This window comes from Salpingoeca rosetta, assembly GCF_000188695.1.
Source record: "Salpingoeca rosetta unplaced genomic scaffold supercont1.4, whole genome shotgun sequence".
Taxonomy (NCBI): Eukaryota; class Choanoflagellata; order Craspedida; family Salpingoecidae; genus Salpingoeca; species Salpingoeca rosetta.
Genome location: NW_004754930.1, coordinates 1,621,419 through 1,642,590, shown reverse-complemented (window position 1 = coordinate 1,642,590; position 21,172 = coordinate 1,621,419). Strand labels below are relative to the sequence as shown.

General features: G+C 57.3%; 7 protein-coding genes across 7 annotated transcripts in view; 3 read left to right on the top strand and 4 right to left on the bottom strand.

The window, feature by feature from the left end:
- The window catches only part of PTSG_01424 (uncharacterized protein), a gene marked incomplete at both ends in the record, with an annotated part of 2,856 nt that extends 2,006 nt beyond the window's left edge, over positions 1-850 (top strand). The window contains one exon of the mRNA XM_004997342.1: positions 374-850. Coding sequence (XP_004997399.1) covers positions 374-850 — 477 coding nt within the window. The remainder of the gene's footprint in view (positions 1-373) is intronic.
- A 504-nt stretch (positions 851-1,354) lies between these two features.
- Positions 1,355-5,315, bottom strand: PTSG_01423 (uncharacterized protein). Its single transcript, XM_004997341.1, has 4 exons — positions 5,032-5,315; positions 3,903-4,673; positions 1,933-3,549; positions 1,355-1,722 (listed from the first exon to the last, which is right to left on the bottom strand). Exons 2-4 carry the CDS (start codon positions 4,665-4,667, stop codon positions 1,474-1,476), a joined length of 2,631 nt encoding a protein of 876 aa, XP_004997398.1. The 5' UTR covers positions 4,668-4,673; positions 5,032-5,315; the 3' UTR covers positions 1,355-1,473.
- A 272-nt stretch (positions 5,316-5,587) lies between these two features.
- PTSG_01422 (uncharacterized protein) lies at positions 5,588-10,060 on the bottom strand (the record flags this gene model as incomplete). Its single annotated transcript, XM_004997340.1, has 8 exons — positions 5,588-6,097; positions 6,327-6,873; positions 7,261-7,832; positions 8,200-8,416; positions 8,580-8,709; positions 8,875-8,988; positions 9,326-9,603; positions 10,015-10,060. The coding sequence occupies 8 exons, from the start codon at positions 10,058-10,060 to the stop codon at positions 5,752-5,754; spliced, it is 2,250 nt and encodes a 749-aa protein (XP_004997397.1). The 3' UTR covers positions 5,588-5,751.
- An 86-nt stretch (positions 10,061-10,146) lies between these two features.
- Positions 10,147-11,748, top strand: PTSG_01421 (uncharacterized protein). Its single transcript, XM_004997339.1, has 4 exons — positions 10,147-10,215; positions 10,587-10,684; positions 10,882-10,954; positions 11,352-11,748. Exons 2-4 carry the CDS (start codon positions 10,595-10,597, stop codon positions 11,399-11,401), a joined length of 213 nt encoding a protein of 70 aa, XP_004997396.1. The 5' UTR covers positions 10,147-10,215; positions 10,587-10,594; the 3' UTR covers positions 11,402-11,748.
- Positions 11,749-12,008: 260 nt separating this feature from the next.
- Positions 12,009-17,021, bottom strand: PTSG_01420 (TKL protein kinase). The gene has a single exon (XM_004997338.1). It carries the CDS (start codon positions 16,937-16,939, stop codon positions 12,059-12,061), a length of 4,881 nt encoding a protein of 1,626 aa, XP_004997395.1. The 5' UTR covers positions 16,940-17,021; the 3' UTR covers positions 12,009-12,058.
- Positions 17,022-17,059: 38 nt separating this feature from the next.
- On the top strand, positions 17,060-19,263 carry PTSG_01419 (uncharacterized protein). Its single transcript, XM_004997337.1, has 5 exons — positions 17,060-17,269; positions 17,663-17,789; positions 18,185-18,336; positions 18,512-18,559; positions 18,779-19,263. Exons 1-5 carry the CDS (start codon positions 17,121-17,123, stop codon positions 19,140-19,142), a joined length of 840 nt encoding a protein of 279 aa, XP_004997394.1. The 5' UTR covers positions 17,060-17,120; the 3' UTR covers positions 19,143-19,263.
- Positions 19,264-19,594: 331 nt separating this feature from the next.
- PTSG_11727 (uncharacterized protein) overlaps positions 19,595-21,172 on the bottom strand; it is a gene marked incomplete at both ends in the record, with an annotated part of 8,671 nt that continues 7,093 nt past the window's right edge. The window contains 5 exons of the mRNA XM_004997336.1: positions 19,595-19,799; positions 20,242-20,312; positions 20,463-20,532; positions 20,727-20,770; positions 20,990-21,133. Coding sequence (XP_004997393.1) covers positions 19,595-19,799; positions 20,242-20,312; positions 20,463-20,532; positions 20,727-20,770; positions 20,990-21,133 — 534 coding nt within the window. The remainder of the gene's footprint in view (positions 19,800-20,241; positions 20,313-20,462; positions 20,533-20,726; positions 20,771-20,989; positions 21,134-21,172) is intronic.

Below are 21,172 nucleotides of genomic sequence, written 5' to 3'. Positions count from 1 at the left end.
ACGTCTGTCTTCGGCGGGGTGTGTCATATCATTCTCGCCCCGCACGTGCTTCATCCGCTCGCTTACAATGCGCCTGCTCCGCGTTTTACATGTGCTAATATCTCGATTGTGTTCTCCTCCGACACACACTCTCTGCTGAGATCGCTCAGACACTCAACATACACACACACAGACACACACACACACACACGCTGGTGTAGACACGCACACACACACACACACACACACTGGTACACACACACACACACCCCCCTAAACTCACTGAACACACACACACACACACTCGTACACACACACACACACACACACACACACACACACACACACACACACACACACACACACACACACACACACACACACACACACACAGGTTGCGACGAGTTTACAAGAGCGCGCAAAGCAGCTGCGCGATGTTCTCTCGTCGCTTGACTCGCCCAAACCCAGCGGCGACAGTGACGTCGCCAACACACCGGCCACAGTTGCGCCCACCGCCACCACCACCGCCAGCGAGGCGGCGACTGTGAGTGCTTCAGATGCAGACGTTCAGGCGTCTGTGGATGCCCTTGCCCGCACCGCCCCCAACAACAACACCAGCGAACCTGCCACATCGCCAGAGGCAGCAACGACAACCACAGCAACAGCTGCGACAGAGGCAGCAACGACAACCACAGCAACAGCTGCGACACAGCAAGCGAGCGACGACGATGCGGCTGCGGCTGCGGCCACCGTGCTTGTGGTTGACAAGCAGGATGAGGCGCACTCTGGTGAAATGGCTGAGGATCGCGTGGAAAAGGACTATGGCCAGGCGCACCAAGAGGACCTCGACACATACACGAGCCGCCGCTGAGTGAGTGTGTGTGTGAGTGTGCGGCAAGCTCCACGTCCTTGGTTGCCAGCTGCGCCAATACAAGATAAAGGGCACATGATAATTCGTTCCGATCAAGAAAGGCCATTTACTTTGTTGAAGACAAGCACGACGGCAACGCCAACGACAAACCATGCACATCACCAAGCTCGCACTCACAAAGAGCGGACGAGCGAGCGAGCGACACACACACACACACACACACACACACAGCAAGAGCGCAAGGTCACAGGTACTTTGGGCGGTGAACGAACACGATGAAGAAGAACGACGAAAAGGAAGGGCACACAACACGCACGGGAAAAGGACAAGACCAAAAAGTTCAGTCAGGCGTCAGCAAAACGCAAGCAAGCAAGCAAACATGGCTTCTATGTTTGGTTGTTGGGTACAATTTGTGACGGGACAGCAGTAAAAGGAAAAAAACAAGCAGTAGCATGTGTAGGTAGAGGTATGGAAGGAGAGATAGACTGTGAAACAGCAGGACAACGACGACAACGCCAATGGTGGGTTGGGTAGGGGGGGGGGGGAGGAGGCGGGCATTAAAACCGACGACAATGTGTAAAGAAAAGAGAAAGGGAAGGGGGTAGTGAGAGGAAAAAAGTCTCTTAACCGAAGCTCTCAATGTAGAACTTAACGGCGCGGTTGGCTGCAAGCTGGCCCTTATCCAGGGCGTCGTACAGCGAGTCGAGACCGCGCAGGGAGCCGCAGTAGCCAATGTGCACGCGGCCGCCCTGGGGAAGCTTCTGCAGACACTCTGCAACGCGGCTGTGCAGGCGGTTCCAGAACACGTCGCGGCGCTCGCCAGCCTCCGCCTGCAGGATGGGACCTGCCGGGCCGTTGGGGTCGCGGCCAATCTGGCGATGGTAATTGTTGTGTGTTGTTTGTTGAGAGTTCGAGAGAGAGAGGAGGGAGGGAGGGAGGGAGAGGAAACAATCATATTGGTGAGGCTCATGTATAAAACAAGAAAGAGCAGGAAAGAAGCAAGGCAAGCAAAAGCATGCAGCGCAAGGAGGCAATTGTACCCATCGCAGGCACAAACCAAGAACAAAATATGGGAAGCTTACCCTCTTCTCGGTCTCCTGGCAAACCTCGCGGATGTAACCGCCGTAGGCGCCAAAGACGGTCTGGCCATCGGGCTTGTTGTAAAACTCGCTGCGGTGGAAGAACCAGATGTTGTCGCGCAGCTCCTCAAAGCGCGACTCGGGCAGGCGGTTGAGGTAGGCGCACATGGGGGTGGCACCCACGGAGAAGCCAACCATGAGCACAAAGTCGCCGTTGATAAAGTCGCTATCGGCAAGGCTGGACTTGAAGCCGCCAATGACGACGGCGTCGACGTTGCACTTGACGTCGTCGAGGAGGCCAGACATGCCGCCCTCCTGGTTGCTGAGGAGGCGCTGCTCCAGGGACGACTCCTGCTGCTCAGCTTCCTCCGAGGCAGAGCGGTTGGCCTGGTACGAGTGGCCGGCCATGATGCGGCCGTACTTGAAGTCGAGCATGGCGGTGAGGGCGCGGGTCCAGGCGTTGACCTTGAGGTCGGACACCTTGATGTGCAGCTCGTATTCGTCCTCGGGCACGTTGGTGACAATGGTGAAGGGATGCTGGTCGCTGACGGAGATCTGGGGCACGCGCAGCAGGAGATAGTCGCCCGGGAAGAACTTGATCTTCTTGCAGCGGAAGCGCAGGATGAGGACAACCTCGACGCGGCCGCGGGCGCCAGGGGTGGTGAGCTCCCACATCTCGCAGCGCACCTTCTCGCTGCGGCGGCGGCACCACAAAAAGTCGAGAATGGAGATGCCGGCGACGACGAGGAAGACAACCCAGAGGTACGGGTCACCGAGGACACGGCCGGCGCCGTGGATGGAGCCAACGGCGAGCATGGAGTAGGCGGCCCACACGTGCCACTTCTTGAAGCGCTTGTGCTTGCGCTTGGCGAGGACGTAATAGACGGCGACGACGGCGATCATGCAGGCGGTCATGAAGACGCCCGTGAACCAGGGCAGCATCCACGGGCCGCCGCGGAAGTGATAAATGTCGGAGAAGTATTCGAGGACGGCAGGACGGTCTTTGCTGATCTGGTCGACAATGGCCTGCTTGGTCGGGTTTGTGGCGAGGTCGGAGATGAAGCGGTGGTAGGCAAAGAGGGTGCCAATGTGGCCGCCAATGTGGAAGAGCATTGTAATGACGCAGAGCCAGCCGACGTACTTGTGGTAGATGACAAGGGAGCCGTTTGCGCGGGGCAGGAAGCTGCCGAGCATGCTGCTCTCCAGGCTGGTGTTGAAGCCGTTGAGCACCATGACAAAGACGGCCGGGAAGAGGATGTAGAAGGGCGTGGCGCCGACACGGGCCATAAACAGGCTGATGCGGACAACCTGGGCGTGGGGGGCGTAGCACGTGGCAGAGCCACCCCAGCCGGCGAGGCCAAGCGTGATGAGGGAGATGACGAGGATAAAGGCCATGGTGCGCCAGTAGCGGTTGATAAAGGCGTCGACGCGGGAGGTGATGGATTGGGACTTGCGGCTCTCCAGGCGCTTGACGGCGAGGATGGTGCGGGGATCGTCCCAGAGACCAGTCAGGATCACCATCAGTGGGGCAACCACAAGCGCAACCGTGCGCACGGAGAGGAACTCAAACACGTAGAAGCACGCGTACGTGTGGCTGCGGTCCCGTGACGCCACCTTGATCTGTTGTGTGTTTGTTGGATTGGCACGAAAAAAAAAGTGTGTGTGTGTGTGGGGGGGGGGGTGTGAGACGGGGAGGGAGAGGAGCGTTGGCAAGTGTGGTTGTGGTTGTGGTTGTGGTTGCGTGTGGGCGAGTGTCAGGGTACGAGAGAAGGTGGGAAAGCACAGAGAGAGAGAGAGAGAGAGAGAGACAAGCAGGAAGGGTTGAATGGACACGAGGCGACTCATGTGTGCGTGCGCGCGTGCTTGTGCACATGCACGCCCGCCCTGGAAGCACACAAGACAGACAAACGATACTGAAAGACACCCACTCCACACAAGCACACACACACACACACATGGCGCACAACACACACCTCCTCGTCGATGGCGTGGGCAAAGATGATGGCCGAGTTCATGAAGAGGCAGACGGAGATGAAGAAGGTGAGAAAGTTGACCTTACGGAACCAGGTGTGGGTGCTGCGCTGGGTTGGGGGCAGGAGCTTCATGAGGAGGAGGCAGCGGTCTGCGGTGGTGAGGGAGAGGAGGAGGGAGGAGATGAAGCTAATCCAGACGTTGCTGCGAGGCTGGTCCTGGCGGGCAGTGTAGATCTTGATGACCTGGAGGATGGCGGCGGTCACGAGGAAGATCCACTGCACGACGATGCGCCAGTGCACGCGGTTCTGGCGAATCTCGTCGTCGAGCTTCATCATGTAGCCAAAGAGGCAGCAGATGACAATGGTGAAGGTGAGGTCGGCGAGGCCCTCGTAGGGGAGGCCGAGAAGCGGGTGCTGGATGTTCTTGGCGTCCTTGCTGAGCCACACCACGTGGAAGATGCAGGCGAGGACACAGGTGAAGAAGACGGACGACTGGCGCCAGGGCACGACGCGGAAGTTGTAGATGAGGCGGTAGGTGAAGAGGGCGCCCAGGATGAGGAACACGGCGGTGAGGATGCCGGCGTGGAAGCGCTGAAAGTCGCCGTTGGTGAGGGTGGGGACGGACAAGCACGGGTCGCTGTAGTTGCGCGGAGCGCATGAGAAGCTGTCTTGCTGCGCAGCCGCTGAGTCAATGGTCATGGTTGCAAACGCTGCAACCAGCAACAGGGCTGCCGCGCCCCACATCCGAGGCCCGGTCATCATCATCTTCTCCTGCAGGCGTGACACAAAGAGAGAGAGAGGGAGAGAGGAGAGGCGGGGGAGGCAACGAGTCAGGTGGACATGGGTGAGCGAGTGCAGTGATGGATGCAGTGGCGTGCAGACGTGTGCTGACGTGGGTATCATGCAGCACAGCACACAGCACTGTCTTGGCGTGGCAGTACAAGCGAGTGCGTGCGTGTGTGCGTGTGTGTGTGTGTGTGGAAGGGGGGGGGGAGGCAACATTCAAAGAACAACACCACCCAATCACCGCAGTGCACACTCATCCGAGACCACCGAAACAACCCACAACCACAACACAGTACAGCTCAAGCGTGCCGTGATCGTGGACGATCAAGCAGTGCAACCCCACCTGTTCGTTGCTGTAGTATTGGAGGGGAGGTCACAAAACAACACACGCGCGCACACACACAAAAAGGAGAAGGTCACGCGCCTGCAAAGGGGGTGTGGTACGTGGCAAGAAGATGAGAGTGAGGTGAGGCAAGGCAAGGCAAGCCGTGGTGGTGATGGTGTGGCCAGCGCTGGTTGGAGGTCGGCACAAGGCTGCACAGAGCAAGGCAGGGAAGGCAGCCACGAGATGATGCGTCGTGATTCAGCAGGCAAACACCCACACAAGCTCCTCACTCACCACACACGTCTCAGCACACAATGATGAAAGCCAGGTTTGTGGTTGCGCGCAGTGCTGAGAAGATTATGCGAGGACTATCCACCGCGTCCACTTGTCATGGGGATTTGTGAAAATCTTCATTTATTTGTCCACAAAACACGCATTAGGTGCGAACCATATACCGTAGGCTCTTGCATGATGCTCCAGACACTGAATTCAGTGGCATGACGAGCGTGACGAGTTGTTGTTGTTGTTGTTGGTGGTGGTGGTTGTTGTTGTTGTTGTTTGTTGTTGTTGTTGTTGTTGTTGTTGTTGTTGTTGTTGTTGTTGTTGTTGTGTGTATGTGTGTGCGTGCGTGTTGTATCATGTCGTGGCTCGTGCGCCAGCACCAAGAAACACACACACGCATACACATGCACGCGGACACATACACGCACGCACTGACGCGCAAACGTCAACCGCGCGTCAATCATTTGACATTGGCGCCTCTTCCTCTGTGCGATCTTCGTCCCCAACCATGTCATCGTCGGGATTCCTGCTGTCCACAACATTGCCGATTTCCTTGTCGGCCCCATCACCACCAGCATCATCATCGCCATCACCAACACCACCACCATCATCATCATCATCATCGCCACCATCGCCATCACCATCACTATTCTCGTTGGCGGTGCCGTCGTGGTCGTCATGCACAATTTCATCGTAGTCTGGCGCACGAGGCAGAAAGTCTTCACCGGGGTACATGGCGGAGAAGAGGCACTGGGCCTCTGCAATCGCATCGTCAAAGCCAGGCGACGCCGATCCGAAACCACTGTGTGTGTGTGTGTGTGTATGTGCGACAGTCGAGGGCGAGGGCTGTGGTAAGCACACGACATGGGCAACCATGGCACAAGCAGTGCCACCCAGCAGAAAGTACACACAAATGGACGTACATGAACACCCCCCCCCCCACACACACACATAACCACACAATCACACAATCACACAAGTTCCCACACGCATAATCACACATCACCACACAATCACACAAATTCCCACACCTGCATGTCCAGAGGCCGTGGACGTTGGTGGTGTGTGTCTCAGGGCGGGTCCAGTCGCCAGCCGGGGAGAGGCCACGGAACATCACACTCCACACCAGCTGTGGTGCTGGCGCTGGTGTGTCTTCTGTACCGCCCTGGGTCTGTTGTTCTTCAACATCACCAACCACACCATCGCTACTCGTCGTCACAGATTCGCCTTCATCGCCGCCATCGCTGTCGCCATCATGCTGCTGCGGCACCTTCCCTGGCGTGCTCGCACTGTCGCCAACATCCTCAGCAGCAGAAGCAGGACAAGTGTCACCACCCTCAGCAACGTCAGCAACGTCAGCAACCTCAGCGGGGCGTGCATCTGGCTGCTCATGTTGGTCTTGCTGCTGGTCTTGCGTGTGCGCAGGCCCCGTGTCCTTGCCCTCGGCTCCCGGCTGTTCTTCGGTGTCCTTCTGGGGAGCAGCCTTGGTGTGAGTTGGGAAGAGGAGGCTCAGCACGCGCTGAAGACCATCCTGCCAGTCGTTGTCGCGTGCATGCTCCGTGATGAGGTGGCACATCACTGGCAGTGACACACGCAAGTAAGGTGCCACGGTGAGGATTGCGCGTGCATGTGCGCACGTGTGTGAGCGGGCGTCCGTGAAACAAAACAAGACCAGTGAACCAAGGACAAAAAACAAAAAACAAGGGGGAGGGGAAGGGATGACCACGAGCAGAGGCACAAACACACCGCGGGCGAAAAAAAAAAAGCGCACGCACAGACGCAGGGGTACATACATTTGCACATGGCTACACACAACACAGGCATGCACAATCAAAACGCGCGCACAGACACAGACACAGACAGACACACACACACACACACAGACACAGACACACACAAACAGACACAGACAGACACGCAGAGACAGACACACAGACACACACACAGACACAGACACACACACACCGTAACCGCGTGGGCAAACGCCTGCGTTGGAGGAGAAGATGAGTGCCCTGCACACGTGGTCCAGATGGCACGTTGCTGCAGGCACATTCACAATGGCCACCGCCTGCTGCGAACTCACGTACTCGCACTCATCGCACTTGAGCAGGAAGGCTGCGCGCGAAAACTTCGACAGCATTGGAGGCGACACGTCGGCGCCCGAAACAGATGGGGCAGTGTCGCAGGGGAGCACCACGTTTGGCGCTTGGATGTCAAACTCATCACCACTATCACCGCTACCACTACTACCCAGCCGCACGCCACGCACGCTGGTCGCTGTTGATGGCGCATCGGTAGACGAGCCGTCTTCCTGCTGTCGCTGTTGCTGTTGTTGTTGTTGTTGTTGTTGTTGTTGTTGTTGTTGTTGTTGTTGTTGTTGTTGTTGTTGTTGTTGTTGTTGTTGTGGTTGTTGTTGTTGTTGTTGTTGTTGTTGTTGTTGTTGTTGTTGTTGTTGTTGTTGTTGTTTTGGCGTTGTGGTAGAGACGACGATGGACTGCATGTTGAGCATGTAAACACCTCCAAATACGGCGCACAGCCTGTAGCGCAGGTGCGTTGAGGTTCGTGAGCAGATGCACAACTTGTGACAATGCAACGTGGAAACAAGGGAGGTCGAAGGAGGAGGACAAGGGCAACCAGCGTTCACAAGCACCAAAAGCACGCAAGAAGTAACAGTCACAAACGAAGCACACAAAGAGCGAAGGCGGGAGGAAACAAGACCAAAGCACGACTGCAGCATTCGCAACAAGCACTAGACAAGAACAAGAACAAGAACAAGAACAAGAACAAGAACAAGAACAAGAACAAGAACAAGAACAAGAACAAGAACAAGAACAAGAACAAGAACAAGAACAAGAACAACAACAACAACAACAACAACAACAACAACAGCGCAGGTGGACGCACCTGCAAAACGCCTGTGGAAGCTCGCCAATGCCGTACGCGGGGAAGATGAGCGGGCTTGGGCAGAAGACGCCAGCGGACGTGAGGAATCGTCCCATTGCCGCCACCCCCTCCTCGGCCGTCGCCGTGCCGTCGAGCCAGGTCATGGAGCTCAGGATGTACTCCTGCAATTCCGGCGCGAGACCAAAAGTGGACGAGAGGAGCGCCCCAAAGGTCGTGTCTGGCAGCAGCAGTCGTGCACGTGCACGACCAGGGTGAGAAGCAAGGTTTGGTTGAAATTTTGGTGTGCAGATGACACCAAAGCGAGTCACACACACACACACACACACACACACACACACACACACACACACACACACACACACACACACACACACACACACCTTGTGGCACTTGCTTGTCTTCCGCCCCCTTTGCGACTTCGAGGCAAAACTGCAGGAACTTGACGAGCTTGCGCTTGCTCATGGGCGATATCATCTTGTTGGTCATCAGGTTCGCCTTTGTGCACGGCACCTGTGTGAGTGAGTGAGTGAGTGAGTGAGTGAGTGAGTGATGATGTGATGGTTGTGGACGAAAGGCAAGCTCATGGACAGCGATATGCAGTGCATAGTACGCCATTGTTGACAGAACTCGTGAGGTTGTTGCAGCGAACGTAATCATGCATCCAACTCCACACACATCGGTGAGTGTGCCGTTGTGTTGGCAGAGGCGGGCCACTTCCTTGAACTCAAGATAGCGGCTCGTGTTTGAGGAAATCAGCAGCTGCACCAACTTTCCACGCGCAAAGCAGGCCTATCAGTCCGTGGATATGGTGTACATTTTGTGTGTGCGTGTGTGTGTGTTGGGGGGGGGGGGGTGTGTGAGAGGAGATGTGAGAGGCAGTGGGCTTGCGACGTGCTCGAGGTGTGAACAACAATGACAAAGAGGAAGGCGGCAGACGGTATTGTTGAGACAACATCAAACATACAGGTGACACGGGGATAGACGCAGCAGGGACAGATACGCAAAAAGTACACAAACGCACGCACATACGTGCACGTATCACACACACATACGTACACACGCACGCGAACATGCACACACGTACACACGTACACACGTACACACACACACGTACATACACGCACACCTTTGGGCAGAGATCAATCAGGACTTGACGGCGGCGAGGAATCTCAACGCCGCTGTCCCAGATCAAGACATCCTCCACACCGTGCTGCAAGCGAATGCCAGCTTCTTGTGCATCTTCACTGCTGCTGCTTGCCTGAGTGTTTCCTTTCTCTTGTAATTCCTCAAAGTCGTTGATGGTCAAGGCTGCCCATGAGCCACCATAGTAAGGGAAGGCGTCTGTGTGGATCACCTTTTTGCCGACACGGGCACAGGCGGCCGCCACCAGCGACTGCACCAGGCCTGTTTGGGGCAAAGGGGAACGAAACAGGGTGGGCGAGTAAGAGGAGGAGAGGGGGAGGTGGAGAAGGAGGAGAGTTGTGCGTGCAAAAGAGATCAGGTGGAGAGGACAGAGATATGGATAGAACGAGAGAGAGAGAGAGAGAGAGAGAGCGTGTGTGTGTGAGTGAGGGAGACAGAAATAGAGAGAGATAGAGAGAGATAGAGAGAGAGAGGAGTATGTGTATGTGTATGTGTGTGACAGACAGACACAGACGCACAGGCACACAGACAGACAGACAGACAGACAGACAGACAGACACACAGAGACAGACAGACACACACACACACACACACACACACACACACACAGACAGACACACACACACACACACACACACACACACACACACACACACACACAGACACACCAACCTGTGCCAACAAGCACCACGTCGGCAGAGCGCAAGTCGTCCTCCATTGAGCTGTTCACGACAGGACAAAACAATGACCAATCTACAACTCGCACCAAACTCCTCACAAAATGCGCAATAAAACACACACATTTTCGTATCCACCACTGCCAACAACGCCAACAACTCCAACAACACCGACCGACCAACCGAGGCGAACCCGGTGAGTGCGAGCGAGCAACCAAGCACCAACGAACGTGTGGGCATATGGAGAGAGGGAAGAGAGGGAGGGGCAGAGATGGTTGATATGAGGATGGCGTTGTATGGTGTGGAGATGGGGGTGGAGGAGCAGGCTGTTGCGTGAGAGGCTCTCAAACCCAGCACGCCCTGTTGTGGTGCGGTGCCCGGTGTGTTTGCTTTGCTTGGTTTTGTTTTTGTGGGTGGTCCTTCCCCTCAGCTCCGCTCACCCATTCACACCTCGTGGCTGACGTTGCCGTGTTTTGTGCGGTTGTGCTGTGGATTTGTGCTGTCTGCGTGCGTGTGTGTCCTGCGTGTGCGCCCTGCGTGTGTGTCCTTCCTCCTGGCTTGCCTCAGCCGTTACGATGCCCAGCGTGAAGACCCCGGCCATGCGCCGCAGCAGCGAGCGCCACGCCAACAACATCACCCGCAAAGGAAACGTGCCCGCCTCTCGCGTGAGTATCCTGCCACACCAACAATCCTGCCACACCAACAATGCTTATGCTAATGCTTTGCATGCCCACGCCTCACTTCGCTGCGCACCGATGCGCTGTACTTTGTGCTTGCTCATGTCATCCCTCTCTCTGGGGTTCTTTGGTGGCTTGTCGTGGTCTTGCGTGTTTGGATTTGTCCATTCCATTCACACCAACAGAAACAGAAGAAGAGCGAGTTCCCCGTCGGCCCCGTTGTCCTTGGCCTGCTCATCTTTGTCGTGTGCGGCTCCGGTACGACCATTCTATGTGTGTGTGTGTGTGTGCGTGTGTGCGTGCGAGTGTGTTTGAGAGAGAGAGAGAGCGTGTGTGTGTGTGTTTGAGTCTGCTCGTTTGACTGTGTGTGTTGTTTATGTGTGAGGCTGTTCCATGGTCTCTGCGTGTTGGCCTCTTACGTTCTTTCCGTGTGACGGCATGACCCACGTCGCTCTTGCTTGCGGACCAACTTGCACAACCACTCACACGCCATCACGCACGCACACACACACACACACACACACACACACACACACACACACACACACACACACACACACACACACACACACACACACACACACACACACACACACACACACACACACACACACACACACACACACACACACAAAACCACCGCCACCACCGACAGCCATCTTCCAGCTCCTGCAGAGCGTGCAGTTTGGCGGTCCTCCTGCATAAGTGCCGCTCGCTTCTCTCGTTCTCCTCCCCTAACTTTCTCGCTCGTGTCCCCTTCGCCCCCTCCTCCTCGTTTCTGCCAATCTCATAAGCGTCCTCTTCTCCGGGCTCTCCGGTTACTGGTGACTTGAGAAAAAGAACCAACAACCAGCACCACACTTGACACAACTCCGCAGAAGGCACCACTTGTACTCCCTTGTCAAATCGTGAATGCACACAGCTATCGTGAGGCTGACGCCGGCAATGTGCGTGCGCGCAAGCAAAACACACACACACAAGCAGTAGGGAAGTCATAGGAATATCATACATACATTCATACAAAGCTGTGGAGCATAAACCGCTGACTAGAAGCTGGATGCAACACGGACGAGCAATACATAGCCGAGGCGCACGTGCAAGCGAGCCGCATGCACCTCTTCAGTCATACAAACCGACACGGAGGCACGGAGAAACGGATAGACATACATACATACACACAGACAGACAGACAGACGGACGGACAGACAGACAGACAGACAGACGGACGGACGGACAGACAGACAGACAGACAGACAGACACACACACACACACACACACAGACAGACGGACGGACGGACGGACGGACAGACAGACAGACAGACAGACACACACACAACTCCTGCCCACGCACAATGGGTGTGCTAGACGGATGACGTGTTGAGGTGGTCGTGCGAGGCCGACGCAGCAAGCATGGCAGGAGGAATGTTGGCCAGGAGCGTGTCGCATATGCGCGCAATCTCCCTGAACGACGGCCGCCGCTGCCAGTCCCTGTTCCAGCACCTCAGTAGCAGGCCGCGCAGCCACTCGGGCCACGCCTCGTCCAGCGACAGCCGGTTGCCGGCCTGCAGCGCCTCCTGCATCTTGGCCAGGATTGGGCCGCGCGATGACTTGCCAATCTCCTCAAGCAGCAGCGGTGCACGCAGCGCAGCAAGCTCCCACGCCACCACGCCAAACGACCACACGTCTGCCGCAGCCGTGTATGCGCCCTCCCCAGCCAGCACCTCGGGTGCCATGTACAGCGGCGTGCCCACTGCAGAGGTCAGATACGGCGACACTGCGCTCGGCCGCGAATCCTTGCCGCTGCTGTTGCTGCTGCCCTTCATGGACACCGCTGGGTCCTCAAACAGTGTGCGCAGCGTGCCAAAGTCTGTAATCTTGGGCTCCAGGCGTGCGGACACGAGCACGTTTGCTGTCTTGAGGTCGCGGTGCACCAGGCCCTTGCCGTGGATGTGCTCCATCCCGCGCGCAATCCCGTGCATAAACCGCATGCGCTGCTCCCACACCACCGCGCGACGCTGCTCAGCTGCAGTGCCATCACCATCACCATCACCATCACCATCATCACCATCACCACCCCTCGCCTCTTCGCCCTCCAAGCCAGCACCAGCGATGCTCGCGCGCCGCGTGTTGCGCCTATCCGCCGTCTTCCACACGCTTGTGCCGAGAAACACGTCCAGCGACCCATTGGGCACCAGCTCCAAGATGATGAATGGCGAGTCGTCCTGCAGCCGGCCCGCACCAAGAAACTGCACCACGTTCTTGTGGCGACACGACGTCATGAAGAACTCAACCTCCCGCCGAAACTCGGGCGAGAAGCCCGCGCCCACACCGCCACCGCGCCCACCGTGGTCGTCGTCCACGTCAGCAAGGCAGCCGCCGAGCGTGCTGCCCAGCATACCGCCGCACGCGTGCTTGTTGAGCACCTTCACGGCCACAACCTGGTCAAACCACATGCCGCGCCACACCTGGCTGAACGTGCCTGGGGACTGGGCGTCAATGCGCTGCTGCAGCACGACGTCCGCCGCCTTGGCCTCCCACGCCTCCCGCAGCTGCAGGTTCTCCATCTCCTTCTCGTCAATGAGCTTTGCGCGCAGGTCAAGGTCATAGTGCACCTGCTGCCAGTACTTGGCGCTGCGCCACACAGCAAGCCCAAGCAGCAGCGCAGCAACGGTCCCCAGCGAGCCAGCGACAGCGTACGGCCACTGCGGTTGCGACTGCGGCACACACTCGCCCGTGCGCGTCTCCGTGTATGCCGGGATGCACGTGCACGTGTACTCGAGCGCAGGCACGTTGTACAGGCGCGGGAAGGACAGGTCCACCATGGCAGGCACGTGCGACTGCGAGATGGCGCACGTGGCATACAGGCCCTCCAGCTCCAGCCGCGTCAGGAACCGGCCGGGCGTGCTGTCCTCATCCCCGTGACAGCGCACAGAGGCAAGCGTCGCTGCATCCTGGGTTGTGGACGTTGTCGTTGTCGTTGCCGTCGCTGACGTGTGGGCATCACCACGGCTCGCAGACGCGACCGCAGCAGCAGACGCCGCCGACGAAGCAGCTGCGAGTGTGTCGCCCATGCTGGTCAGGGCGGCATTCATGACGGTTGGAGAGACCTGCCTGAAACGCAGCGCGCCAATGGACGAGCGGAGGTGGCGCAGCGTGATGTAGTCTGCATTGTCCGACACGTCAAGCACGCGCAGGTGGCGGAAACACACGCCCAGGAAACGCACGCGGTGGTACTCGGTGTTGCGCGACACGTCCAGCCGCAGGTTCCGTGCAATGAGCACCTCCAGGCTGTCCTCAGACTCGCACCAGTTCTCCGACATGTCCGACTGCGTCCCAGAGATGTCCAGCACGCGCAGGGTGCGCAGCAGCGTGTCGCTCGCCTGCACGTGTGTCAGGCGAAGCGCGGCGTTGCCAGCAACGTCCAGCTGCACAATCTTCGGGAACACGCGGAAGAGCGGGTGGATGTCGCGCAGGGCCGGGTTGCCGCGCAGCAGCAGCGCAACTGTCTCCAGGCTGCACATGTTGTCCTCGCCCGCGGTTGCGCCCGCGTCCCAGCTGACATCGTCCTGCACGTAGGCGAGGCGGTTGTGCGAGAGGTCGACGTGTCGCACATACGCCAGGTTGCACAGCTGCTGCGCAGAGAGGAGCTCAATGGCGTTGTGCTGTGCAAAGAGGTGCGTGAGCGCAAACATGCGGGGAACCACGGCCGGCAGCAGCGGGCCAATCCCGTTGTTGGAGATGTCCAGCACCTGCAGGAACGGCAGCGCGAGCGTGTCCGGCAATGCCGTCAAACCAGCGGATGATATGTCCAAGTATCGCAGCTGGCGGCAGCTTCCAACATCGGGGAGCGTCGCCGTTGCGCCGACACACCCTGCCACGTCAAGGGCCAGCAGCCGGTCGCAGGGAATGCGGGGCAGTGGGAAGGCGTTGAACTTGAGAACAAGCGTCTGCAGCGTTGCGGACAGCGCGTCCAGCAGCGACGGCGACACGTGGCGCAGGCCGTCGTTGAACGAGAACTCAAGCGACACGAGATTGGAGGCTCCCGCGAAAGCGTTGTCGCTGATGCGCGTCAACCCGGTGCCCGATATGGTGAGGTGTTGCAGGTGCGGCAGCGACGGCAGCGCCCCCGCCCCGCCCAGGTGCGTGAGCCGCGTCACGTTGGCGGCGCGCAACGTTGTCAGCAGCGGCAGCTGGCCCGTGGTGATGGGCTCGAGTGTGGTGATGCGGGTGAAGCTCACGTCGAGCACGCGCAGCTTTGGCGTGTGGCGTAGTGGCAGCAGGGAGTCGACAGCCGTGTTGCTGATGTCCAGCACCTCCAAGTCAGGCCAGGCCGCAGCAACCTGTTCCAGCATGGCAGAGGTGACGGCGGTGCTGGTCAGGTTGAGGTGGCGGATGGAGGCGCCGATGCTTGCAAGCACGTCGTGCAGGCGAGCCGGCGGCAGCCGCACATACGCCATGTCCAGGTGCTCCAACTGTGCGAGCGGGGCAAAGGGGGCGGAGCCAAAGTGGCACGCGCCAAGCCGGCGCAGGGTGACCACGCGCAGGTTTGGCAGCAGCTGCAGCTGCTCACGGTTCACCAAGCGGGAACAGCTCGTCACATCAGCGGCAGCCCCGTCACTGTGGCCGCCCTGCTTGCTCTCTGATGATTGTGGTGATGAAGATGCTGATGATGATTGGTAGGCGCCATCGCTGGGGCTGTCCCTGATGAGGAAAGGGTCGATGTCGGGCGGGTTCACGCCGGGGATCGGCGCCAGGGAGCGGTCAACAATGACCAGGTCTGACAGCAGCAGGTGCGTCATGTTGTGGTGGAACAGCGAGGGCGAGAGGTCAAGCACGATGCGAGCGGAGGTGAGGTTGAGCACACGCACCCCGAGCGAGGTGTCGCCGGTGACATTCACGCCGATGGTGTTGCTGCTGACATCCAGCAGGTCCAGCTGCCGCAGGTGCCAGTCGACAATGTCGAGTTGAGAGAAGAGGAGGTTGTCGCTGAGGCGGATGACGCGGAGGGCCGGGGAGGAGACGAGCGACACCAGCCCGCTGCGGTGCTCCACACGAAGATTACACGAGGACATGTCGACGCGTTCCAGGCGCGGCATCCCCGTGAAGAGGTCTTTCCCGCGGAGGCGCGAGAGCGGCGTGTGCGAGACGTTGAGCACGCGGAGGTTTGGCAGCGGCATGGACAGGAGGCCCGTCAGGTCCAAGGGCCCCGTGGCGTGGCGGATGGACAGGTGCTCCACGCTCTCCGTGAAGTGGCGGCCGTTGACGCGGTTGTAGAGGAAGTCGTCGGTGATGCTGACGAGCGGGTTGCCATCGTAAATGATGCGCTTGGGGCCGTAGCGCGCGCTCTGCCGGTGCAGCGTGCTGAACTGGTTGTAGCTGACGTCGAAGGTGTCAAAGTTGAGAAACGGGTCCTCGGCGCCATTGTTGGCGGAGAGGAAGAGATCGGTGATTTGGCAGTGGCGCAAGGCCAAGTTCACCACGCGCAGGCGGAAACACCGCTGCCAGAACAGGTTCATGATGCCGCGCGTTGGTGAGTGCTCAACCGTGAGCGAGTGCACTTGGAGGCCGTTCTCGGGCGAGGGCAGCAACAGCATGGACAGGCGACCCGCGTCAGCGTGCACAAAGTAGGAGAAGGTGAGGTCGATGGTGGCGTTGCTTGGGAGGAGCTCGTAGATGGCGTCGCGCACCCCCGCGTCCACGCCACCGCGAAAGGTGAGGGCGACCGTCCGATTGCTTGCCGCACTCAGGTGGCAACGAAAGAATTCCAGCTGCTCTGGAACCAGCACAAGGCTCGACGTGGCGTCATTCGTGACCGGTCCAGACGCGACATGGGTGGTGTTGGTCACCGTGTCGCCCTCTGCGGTGGTGATGGTGAGGGACGTTGTTATTGGGCGCCGCGTGGGACCGCCACCTCCTCCCTCCGATGCTTCTGTCGCTGGCGTGCACTCGCACGTGGGAAGGGAGTGGCTGGGGACGGACTGCGGCGTGAAGCCGTACAGGCGGATGAGCGGCGCGCACTCCTCAAACAGCGTGTCCTCCTGCACACAGCAGTTGATGGCGCCGTGCTCGTCTGCGCCGCAAATACCAGAGCCACCAGGCATGCGGCACAGGTAAACGTGGTCTGCACCCACCTCAAGGGGCAACCACATGCTCGCTGCCACAGCTGCAACCAGTAGCCCCACCAGTGTGACAGCGCCGCCGCCGCCGCCACCGCCGCCGCACACGGACGACGACCAACTCATCAAGGGGTCCTTGTCGGTGGGTGGGGTGGTGGTGGGAAAAGAGATTGAGCAAAGAGCAGCAGAGAGAGAGGGGAGATGCTGGTTGTGGAGAAATGGCGATGACACCAACCAATTGTCAAACGAGAAACGGCAACAAGCGAGCAGAAGCAGGAAAGTGGTGCGAGCGACAGCAGCGAGAAACATGAGCGGTGGAGCGCACACCAGTGGTGGTGATGGTGGTGGGTTGCAGCAGGGTAAGAGTGGGGGCGGTGGATTTGGTAGTGGCGGCGAGATGCCGGTTGTCTCAGACACACGTCTCTTCATCGGAAACCTCGATACACGCGTCACAGAGTGCGTACCGTACCGTGCATATGTGTGAGTGAGTGTGTGTGCATGTGTGTCAGTGTGTGTGTATGTAAGAGTGTGTGTGTATGTCAGTGAGAGAGAGTGTGTGAATGAATGAATGATTGTGAGTCAGTGAGTGTGTGAGATAGAGAGAGTGTGTGAGTGTGAGTGCGAATGAACTGGTGAGTAAGCTAATGACTGCTTGAGTGAGTCAATACGTGAGTGGAGTGCAGTGCGGTTCTGTGCGCACGTTGAATGCCTTTGCAGTGCCTGGAACAGCAACTTGCATTGTGCCAGGCATGGCCCTTTCTTGTGGCTGCACACGCCACACTTCATCCATGTTCTCATCCCTCTCCTCCTGCATTTGCCTCACCTCTCTCTCTCTCTCTCTCTTCACAGAAAGCACCTGATCAAGCTGTTTTCAAAGTATGGCCAGATTGAAAACCTCAACTTCCTGTGGAACAAGGTGGGCCCCAAGCGCGGCCTTCCACGTGGCTACTGCTTCCTCACCTTCAAGCACGCAGCGGTGAGTCAACGAGAAGGTGTTGGCGCGTTGGGTGCTTTGGGTGCGTTTGCGTGCTTATGGTGCGTTTGCGTGTGTTTGCATAGGTGCGCGCGCGTGTGTGTTCGTGGATGCGCGCACGCTTGTGTGTGTGTGTGTGTGTGTTCGTGGATGCGCGCACGCTTGTGTGTGTGTGTGTGTGTGTGTGTGTGTGTGTGTGTGTGTGTGTGTGTGTGTGTGTGTGTGTGTTCGTGGGACTCGTTTGTGTGTATGCAAAAGGAGGGTTTGCGATGCTTTTAATTTGCGCGCTCCATCTTCTTCTCTGCTGCTGAAAGCGACTCACATTAGTTCTAAACACTCGTACGCATGCCCGCACCACCTTCCACCACTCCGTGCCGTGTTGGACTGGAACGACACAGAGCGCAAGAGAGGCCGTGGCGAAACTGCACGGGCGCAAGGCGTTTGGACGAGCCATCGTCGTCAGTCCCGCGCACGAGCGCGTGTATAACCAGTCACAGTCGTCCTCAAACTCGCTCTCATCAGCCGCAGCAGAAGAGAACATGCCACTCGAGTGCGTCGTGCCACCACCGCATTGCGTTTACTCTTGCATGATCATCGCTTGTCCTGCTGCTGCTGCTGCTGCTGCGCCTCTTTGCTCCCCAGCTGTCTCTCACTCCTTACCTTGTCTGCCACACACATACACACACATACACACAAATACACACACACATTCACACGTACGACAGTGCCTCGCGAAGGATTGCCTTGTTTGAGATGAAGCTGCAACAGCTGCGGTAAGGCCTGGCGTTGCGTATGTGTACTTGTGTGTGTGTGTGTGTTTGTGTTTGTGTTTGTGTGTGTGTGTGTACTTGTGTGTACATGTGTGTACATGTGTGTGTGTGTGTCGCATTATCGGTCGTTGTTTGCGATACAACGGCCACTGTGCACGTGAGGGTCTCCACTCTCTGCTGACGCAAATGCTTTGTGGATTTGCACGGTGTTGGCGGCAACAGCGGTGACGCGCCAGGGCCATACTCAACACAGCAGCAGCAGCAACAAGCAGAACAACAAGGACAGAAAGGAGAGACAGGCAAAGAACAAGCAGCAGAAGCAGCCGCTGAGAAGAGGAGGAAGGAGGAAGAGGATCAGGAGGAAGGAAGTGAAGAGACAAATGGCAATGATGGTGGTGAAGACAACCAACAGAGCGCCACAGCAGCAGACAAGGAGGAGCGGGGCAAGGAAGAGAAGGGCAAACAAGACGAGCAGACGAAAGAGAAGGAAGACAAGAAGGACAAGAAAGGAGGGGGTGCAGAGGGTGAATCGACCACGGACAAGAGCACAGGGGAGCCACCAGCCAAACAAGCCAAACAGGCGTGATGTGACACATGACATGGTGTTTGCTCTGGGTCGTGCGGCCTTGAGCTCTCACGTCATGTTCAGACTTTGTATTGCTTCTTGCGCGTACATGCACTGTGTAAATGAAAAGCACCCCCTCAGGCACCAGCAGTGACAAGGGTGTGTTCAGGGGAGAGGGAGGGGTGCAAATTAAGGAAGGACTGTTGGAAGAAGAGGGGCCAGCATAAATGTTGCTCTGTTTCGTGCGCTGGAACAAAGGCTGCGACCATCAAAGCAGAGCGAGGGCGCAGCGGCAACGGCAGCAACTGGGGCACCCACGGCGCAGACGGATTATGCAGGCAGCGTCACGGACACGCAGACACACGCGCAGACACACACACACACACACACACACACACACACACACACACACACACACACACACACACACACACACACACACACGAACACACACACAGCAATCAAGAGGTGTGTCACTCGTCTGTGGTGACAACGAGCCCCTCCTCGTCCAGGGCAACATCGTAGCAGGTGACGCCCGTGTCACGGAAGTGCTCCTCAATCAACGTGTCGAATGTCGCGCGCGCATGCGGCTCTTTGGTGATGACATACATGAAACCGCCACCACCGGCACCAGCCAGCGCCTGGCCGTATGCGTAGGGAGCAAAGCGATCCATGAGCCTGGTCGTCGTGTCGTGTTGTGGTGACGCGGTGGGATGGGATGTGGGAGAGGGAATTGGGATGGAGGATGAGGGGAAGCGGGTAAAGATGAGGCACAGGGATTCGGGACGCATCATTTCGGCAACACAAGCAACACATGCACATCGACAAGCAGATCAAGCAGTTCAACCATAGCAAGCAGGCACAACAAACAAACAAACAAACAAACAAACAAACAAACAAACAAACAAACAAACAAACAAACAAACAAACAAACAAACAAACAAACAAACAAACAAACAAACAAACAAACACACACACACACAAACAAACAAACAAACAAACAAACAAACAAACAAACAAACAAACAAACAAACAAACACACAAACAAACAAACAAACAAACACACAAACAAACAAACAAACAAACAACGTCACGATGGGTGTGCCACGTACCTGCGGACGTGCTGTGGTTCTGGCAGCGGTATGCATTCAAGCACTCGCCAATGGCAGCGAGATCCTCATCCCGGAACGCCTGCCATCGGTAACATGGTCGTTGTAGCAATGACAGTTGAAGGAACGAGCAGCACACCAGGGGCATACACGAAAGCTTCAACTGATGCATGCGCACGCCGACACAGGCAAACCACACACACACACACATGACAAAAGCGTTGATGCTGACCTGTGCACAGCGCTCTGCGTTCTCGACGAGTGCGTCTGTGTTCTCCACAATCACGGCCGAGCGGGCATACCTGTGCATTGGCGGGCAAGGATGGTCGTTGTGTTGCACGCACATATGAGAGATTCAAGCGGTGGTGCGTTGTGTACTATGTGTAGCGTGCTCGTTCTGTGAATGTGTGCGCATTGTATGCACGTGTGCATGTTTGTATTTCTGCACATGTGCATTGAGCGCGTGCTGCTCGTGCGATTGCGAATGGCAACCAACCAGTTTCGAACCACCTCCTGCAGCAAATTCTTCGCCAGTCGCGTCTTGCCCGTGAACACGATACATACATATATATATATATATATATATATATATATATATATATATATATATATATATATATATATATGTGTGTGTGTGTGTGTGTGTTTGGATGAGTGTGTGTGTGTGTGTGACAATGAGACAGCCGTGAAGCTGAGCCAAGCAAGCAGCAGTGACGCATGTGAACAAGATCGAACAAGGACATACAACTGCACAACAACACACACACACACACACACACATACCAGGTGGGCGGAAAACGTCTGTATAAACTCAGGTGTAAGCGGGAGCGTGTCCACGTCGATGTGGAGGGGAAGGGACGGTGCAGACCGGGTGAACTTCACACCGCCACACAGTCCGCCAACCTGGTGTTGATTGTGGTGGCGGTTTGGTTTGGGTTTACG